This window comes from Porites lutea, chromosome 1 (assembly GCF_958299795.1).
Source record: "Porites lutea chromosome 1, jaPorLute2.1, whole genome shotgun sequence".
Lineage (NCBI taxonomy): Eukaryota > Metazoa > Cnidaria > Anthozoa > Scleractinia > Poritidae > Porites > Porites lutea.
This window is the reverse complement of record NC_133201.1, coordinates 34,838,627-34,845,880: the sequence shown is the minus strand read 5'-3', so window position 1 is coordinate 34,845,880 and position 7,254 is coordinate 34,838,627. Positions and strand designations below refer to the sequence as shown.

General features: G+C 39.8%; 1 protein-coding gene across 1 annotated transcript; it reads right to left on the bottom strand.

The window, feature by feature from the left end:
- Nucleotides 1-1,938: 1,938 nt before the first annotated feature.
- On the bottom strand, nt 1,939-6,813 carry LOC140948929 (uncharacterized). The gene has a single exon (XM_073398192.1). The coding sequence runs from the start codon at nt 6,798-6,800 to the stop codon at nt 2,136-2,138; it is 4,665 nt and encodes a 1,554-aa protein (XP_073254293.1). The 5' UTR covers nt 6,801-6,813; the 3' UTR covers nt 1,939-2,135.
- Nucleotides 6,814-7,254: the final 441 nt, after the last annotated feature.

Genomic DNA, 7,254 nt, shown 5'->3' with positions numbered 1-7,254 from the left:
TCGGGAAAGTAATACTGAAGCCCTTTGTTATTTCGATAAGACTCAAGTTGCCCTAGGATGACTGAACAGATATAAATTCTCCGCGCCACTTAGAATGCATTTCTAGAAATCTAAAAGTACTCTGGATAGCCTAAAAAGTATTTTCAGAGCATTTAGGGGGAAACAGTCGTTGGTTGCCCCTGTTTCCTCTGCCCAATCTCCTCCCTCTTTTTACCTCCTTTCCCTTCGCATTTCGACGCCTACCAGGCAAGGCTAACCAAAGTGAAGCGGCTCGTGTTCATGGAAGTGATTGTGCCGGTTTGAGGCGAGCGAGAAGCTGACGATTGACGCGTAGCAAGAATCACTCAGAACGAAAGGAGTGCCGAACAGTATGATTAGAAGTCTATACAAGTTTGACGTCTTGATTTGCACTCGACTAGTTGTGGATAGAACTTGCCTACTACTGGTCCTGCCTATCCCTCCTTACGCTCCGCGCTCACCTCATGCTTCACCTCTAACGTATCAAAATGGCGCCTGCACTGAAAAGTACGATTTTTACCTCTTTGCGGTTTCACAAAGGATCCCAGGTATATACACATGTGTACAGCTGTTATAACATTTGAAAGGTAAGCACTTACTAAACATTTTTGTCAAGTTAAATGATTTGATTACTCAGTTCACAAGTTCTTTGTTTCTGTAGCTCCTTCGTCATGTTCAGAACTGCTCTTATCAAATGCACCTGCAAATAGAAAAACTAGTCATGACGGTTCACTTTCGCGTGTATTCTTGTACGATTTGTTTTAGCTATCGATCAACATGCTTCTTTTTCTGTTGACCGTTACACGTATTTTGTACTGTTGAGTCAGTCTTTGAGTCAGTCTTTAACACAGATTTTTTTTAAAGAGTCAAACCGGTAGCAAGACTTTTACACTCGCATATACGCTAGAACTAAAAGGCCCACCTAACCACTTTCATCTTAAATGCTACTTGATTATAATTTCCTCTGTTTTACATTTGTATAGTTATCATATATCATGAAGCAGGAGATTGATATCCAGGAGCGTAGAGTCCATATACACACATACGCCCGTGCGTACATGAACAGCTAAAACTTATTTCCGGAAAAACATTTTTTTTATCATTGATTCGGGATGACTGATACATTATTGCACTACATTGGTGTCTTTGTGTCAGTATTTTCCTTTATATCCTCTTATTATTCTATAAAACTGACAGCCTCCCTGGCCTTTTCCCCGTAAACACTTTATTACCTAGTGGCCAAATGAATCGATTTAATTGTTTTCTTTGGGGCAAACTGAATCTTACGACTTCCCCGAGGAACTAGCAAAATAAGACGCTGTTGATGACAAAAATCATTCCGTTAAACACATGAAAACGACAAAGGAGTTGTTGCTCTTTGCGCATTTACCCGAAAAATATCTGCATAAAATTGAAATAACGAAATCAAATGCTCCTTCAGCCTCCTGGGCTAGATTAAGTACCCACGGGATCTTCCACTCCGCTTGTTAACCCCCGCCCGCTTTTTAATTATTCTGTCGCACTGAACTTGCTCTGGTTCCCCCGAAAGAATCTGTTTTAAAATGTATGCAACGCTTTTCTTTTGTCAGGTACACCCTCAAGACAACGTAAGTTTTACACTTACTTACTCTAAGGCTTTCAAATTTTATCGCTTTCTATATTGTCATTTGATTTAGTCAATTTAGTTATTGTGTAAACAGGGGCCCGTTTCTCAAAAGTCAAGTCCCGAAAATTTTTCGGGTCCAAAAAGCTGTTTTATGTTTGCCGTCTTTGCATTCAAAATCAAAGTTTCATTAATTTTGAAATTTATGCAATGAAGCTATCGGTTACAAAAAAGGGTAATGAAGCAAAACTGACCGATTTGTCAGCTAGGAAATGTGCTACGATTAAACAAGTTTTGATTTGAAAATTTGCCTTCGGACCCGAAAAGTTATCGGGCCTTTCGAGAAACGGGCTCCAGTTTCGAGCATGCTGTACCAAATATTCTTCAAAAACGAAATAAAAAGGGTTCAAAAACGCATTGAATTAAGAAACTAACGAAACATTAACTCCCGTAATACAATTTTTAAAACCATGAAATTTCACAGATTTTGACTCAAAATAGCTAAAAAAAAAAACTAAAACGGTATCAAATACAAACCTTTAAATGACACATCATCTCCAATCAGCATAAACGGCGCCCACAGCCTGACGTCAGAAAAGTTATTCTCCCTCATCCACTTCATGGCCTGGTGAAGAGATTCACTTGCACTTTCACCATGAACAAGGCGCTCGTAAAAACTATTCATGAACTGCATAGTAGCTTCGTCATCTATAGCCCACAGTGTTGCCAGCACGGCGCGTGCACCTGATGCTAGAAATGCTCGGGCGATTCCAACAACTCCCTCAGCTCTAATCTGGCCACTTGCACTGTGACAACAGCTGAGAACAACCAGCTTGGCTGTCAGTCGAACTTGTGAAATTTCAGCCATTGTCAATAAGTAGTCTTCTTCGTGAGGAGTACCGCACGAGCTTATAGGAGAAAGAACGATTTCTCCACGTTCGGCATCACCATGAGCAGCAAGGTGAATGAGACTTACTGACGGCATTTTTTCTAGGACTGTCTGCTTTCTTGCATCATTTCCCACCAAAGGCTTAACACCAACCAGTCGCCCAATCATCTGTGCTTCCTTTCTTGCCCAAGGCAATGGGTCCAATTCCAGAAGTTCTCCTTGGTAGTATACATCACGAACTTCTGGGTCTCCTACGATCAGCGCACCTGTTTCACTATGGTAGTCGGCAGAACTGAGCTGAATCGACTTTAGAGTCGTCAAGGAAGGGACAATACGAATCCTATGTGTGTCTGATAGGTACTTTGTTTCTTCCTTGACTTTGTCATTCGTTAAAGCAGCAAAAGGAATTCTGTACAACAAGGGATCAGGAATAATGATGATTTCTGGTTCCTCGAGTAAATCAGCTACAGGAGTAACGATCATATTGTAACCATCACCCAGGGATGGAGTGTCTTTATCCTCAGTTGCAGTGCCGCCCTCCTGAGGTGCACGGCATTTAGCCAAGGAGCTTTCGTATGAAGAGAAGAATGATCGATCTTCGCATTGTTCATGACGCAATAATCGAGAACCACCAATTTTTTCATTTCCAAACACTTGATCTGCACTTTCTTTCAGTTTCGTTTGTCGAAACACCACGCTTTTGTTTGGCTTAAGAATCCAAAAATACATATTATCACCGAGGCAGGAAACATAAAGACAAGAACTAAGAGCATTTTTGCCCATGATATTCTCAATACCAATCCATGACCGTGGGTTGACTGATACCTCTTTTTGAACAGAGTACTTATCTGAAAGGATGTCTGCAAGTGCTCTGGACCGTCCAAGCTCGGCAACGTAAAGAGCTTCATAATAACCGCCTGTAGCAATCAATAACCTACAAAGAAGAAGGTAAGGGGACACGTGCTCATCGAAAAAAGAAATTTTGAATTGATCTTTCACCATTAAAAATTCATGCATTTCTTCGCACTTCTCAATGCATTCATACAGATTTCCAAGAAGTTCAGTTATGCTTCCTCCTGCCACTAACGCGTTCAGGGCAATGGTAAGGTGGCTGTTAAACTGCATTTCAATGTCCCCTATTTCGTAACTTATCTCAAGTGCTTTATGAACAAATTCTTGACTCTTCGCATTAAACTGAAATTCTCGACAAAGTTTTCCAAGATTTAAGTATGAAGCTCCTACACCACGTTTGTCTCCGATTTCTTCGTTGATGGTCAGTGCTTTTTGAAGGTATTCTTCAGCCTTGGTATATTGACCAACAGATAAAAACACCGTTCCTAGATTTCCGTAATCTGAAGCTTCTCCTTCTCTGTCACCGATTTCTTTTCTGATCACTAGTGCTTTCTGAAGGTATTCTTCTGCTTTGGTATATTGACCAACAGATAAAAGAACAGTTCCTAGATTTCCGTAATCTGATGCTTCTCCTTTTTTGTCACCGATTTCTTTCCTGATCACTAGTGCTTTCTGAAGGTATTCTTCAGCCTTGGTATATTGACCAACAGATTGGAACACAGTTCCTAGATTTCCATAAGCTGATGCTTCTCCTTTTGTGTCACCGATTTCTTGTTTGATCAGTAGTGCTTTCTGAAGGTATTCTTTAGCCTTGGTATATTGACCAACAGATTGGAACACAGTTCCTAGATTTCCGTAAGCTGATGCTTCTCCTTTTTTGTCACCGATTTCTTTCCTGATCACTAGTGCTTTTTGAACGTATTCTTCTGCTTTCGTATATTGACCAACAGAAAAAAACACAATTCCTAGATTTCCGTAATCTGATGCTTCTCCTTCTTTGTCACCGATTTCTTTCCTGATCACTAGTGCTTTCTGAAGGTATTCTTCAGCCTTGGTATATTGACCAACAGATTGGAACACGGTTCCTAGATTTCCGTAATCTGATGCTTCTCCTTCTTTGTCACCGATTTCTTTCCTGATCACTAGTGCTTTCTGAAGGTATTCTTCAGCCTTGGTATATTGACCAACAGATTGGAACACAGTTCCTAGATTTCCATAAGCTGATGCTTCTCCTTTTGTGTCACCGATTTCTTGTTTGATCAGTAGTGCTTTCTGAAGGTATTCTTTAGCCTTGGTATATTGACCAACAGATTGGAACACGGTTCCTAGATTTCCGTAATCTGATGCTTCTCCTTCTTTGTCACCGATTTCTTTCCTGATCACTAGTGCTTTCTGAAGGTATTCTTCAGCCTTGGTATATTGACCAACAGATTGGAACACAGTTCCTAGATTTCCATAAGCTGATGCTTCTCCTTTTGTGTCACCGATTTCTTGTTTGATCAGTAGTGCTTTCTGAAGGTATTCTTTAGCCTTGGTATATTGACCAACAGATTGGAACACAGTTCCTAGATTTCCGTAAGCTGATGCTTCTCCTTTTTTGTCACCGATTTCTTTCCTGATCACTAGTGCTTTTTGAACGTATTCTTCTACTTTCGTATATTGACCAACAGAAAAAAACACAATTCCTAGATTTCCGTAATCTGATGCTTCTCCTTCTTTGTCACCGATTTCTTTCCTGATCACTAGTGCTTTCTGAAGGTATTCTTCAGCCTTGGTATATTGACCAACAGATTGGAACACGGTTCCTAGATTTCCGTAATCTGATGCTTCTCCTTCTTTGTCACCGATTTCTTTCCTGATCACTAGTGCTTTCTGAAGGTATTCTTTAGCCTTGGTATATTGACCAACAGATTGGAACACAGTTCCTAGATTTCCATAAGCTGATGCTTCTCCTTTTGTGTCACCGATTTCTTGTTTGATCAGTAGTGCTTTCTGAAGGTATTCTTTAGCCTTGGTATATTGACCAACAGATTGGAACACGGTTCCTAGATTTCCGTAATCTGATGCTTCTCCTTCTTTGTCACCGATTTCTTTCCTGATCACTAGTGCTTTCTGAAGGTATTCTTCAGCCTTGGTATATTGACCAACAGATTGGAACACAGTTCCTAGATTTCCATAAGCTGATGCTTCTCCTTTTGTGTCACCGATTTCTTGTTTGATCAGTAGTGCTTTCTGAAGGTATTCTTTAGCCTTGGTATATTGACCAACAGATTGGAACACAGTTCCTAGATTTCCGTAAGCTGATGCTTCTCCTTTTTTGTCACCGATTTCTTTCCTGATCACTAGTGCTTTTTGAACGTATTCTTCTGCTTTCGTATATTGACCAACAGAAAAAAACACAATTCCTAGATTTCCGTAATCTGATGCTTCTCCTTCTTTGTCACCGATTTCTTTCCTGATCACTAGTGCTTTCTGAAGGTATTCTTCAGCCTTGGTATATTGACCAACAGATTGGAATACAGTTCCTAGATTTCCGTAAGCTGATGCTTCTCCTTCTTTGTCACCGATTTCTTGTTTGATCAGTAGTGCTTTCTGAAGGTATTCTTCTGCTTTGGTATATTGACCAACAGATGAAAACACAATTCCTAGATTTCCGTAATCTGATGCTTCTCCTTCTTTGTCACCGATTTCTTTCCTGATCACTAGTGCTTTCTGAAGGTATTCTTCAGCCTTGGTATATTGACCAACAGATTGGAATACAGTTCCTAGATTTCCGTAAGCTGATGCTTCTCCTTCTTTGTCACCGATTTCTTGTTTGATCAGTAGTGCTTTCTGAAGGTATTCTTCTGCTTTGGTATATTGACCAACAGATGAAAACACAATTCCTAGATTTCCGTAATCTGATGCTTCTCCTTTTTTGTCACCGATTTCTTTCCTGATCACTAGTGCTTTCTGAAGGCATTCTTCAGCCTTGGTATATTGACCAACAGATTGGAACACAGTTCCTAGGTTTCCGTAACATATTCCAACTCCGCGATTGTTTCCAGTCTCAATCATGATGCTGTGTGCCTTCTCGTAAAACTGTTTTGCTTCCTCGTATTTGCTTGTTTGATAGCAGATGTTCGCTAGTTTAAGTAATATTATCCCTTCGTTTTCTCTTCTGCCACTATTTTGAAGTGCCACGTGAAGTTTTTTACCACATTCTATCGCACTAGTGTGATCGTACATAAGAGTATAGCCATCAAGAAGTTTATCGTATAGATAGATAACAAGTGGTGTGGTAAGTTCTTTGATTGTTTGTAGGGCGTTGCCGTTAAGGAGCACCAAACATTCGTTAAAGATTTCTACTGCTTTTATAATACGTCCAGTGTTGAAAAGGAAAGTTGCAACTTGTGCACCAATATGAATGGTCCATAGAATCTCCGGGATGTTGTTCATCACGCTTTTTTCTTAACCTTGAGAAAAAAATACTTTAAGAGTAAGAAAGTGGAAACAAGATTCGTAACGTTTTTTAACTGAACAATTAAACTTTTTGGGCAAAATAATCAAGCCTTAATGTAAGATTTACTTAGGTACTTCATGATTATAAATGGGACTATCATTTTTTGGCCTATTCTATAGTTTTCGAATCTGCAAATGCAGAATATCTAAACAAATCGTTTTACACAGTGGTTTGTAACCTACTGTTTACCATGAAATTCATTTATGGTATAAACTCCAAAGAAATACCAGGTGAGCGTTCTCGCGAAATCTTGATATTTTCACGTGAAATGTTCGGCGTTGTTATATAATACTTATTAACCGAGAATGAGGTCTTTATAGGGAAATCTCAGACCGAAGCCTGAATGGCCTGTAGAATCTCAAACATGTCTTCCATACACTGGTCTTTTTT

Coding starts and splice junctions, on each gene's coding strand:
- LOC140948929 (XM_073398192.1), bottom strand. CDS start 6,800: ATGAACAACATCCCGGAGATTCTATGGACCATTCATATTGGTGCACAA.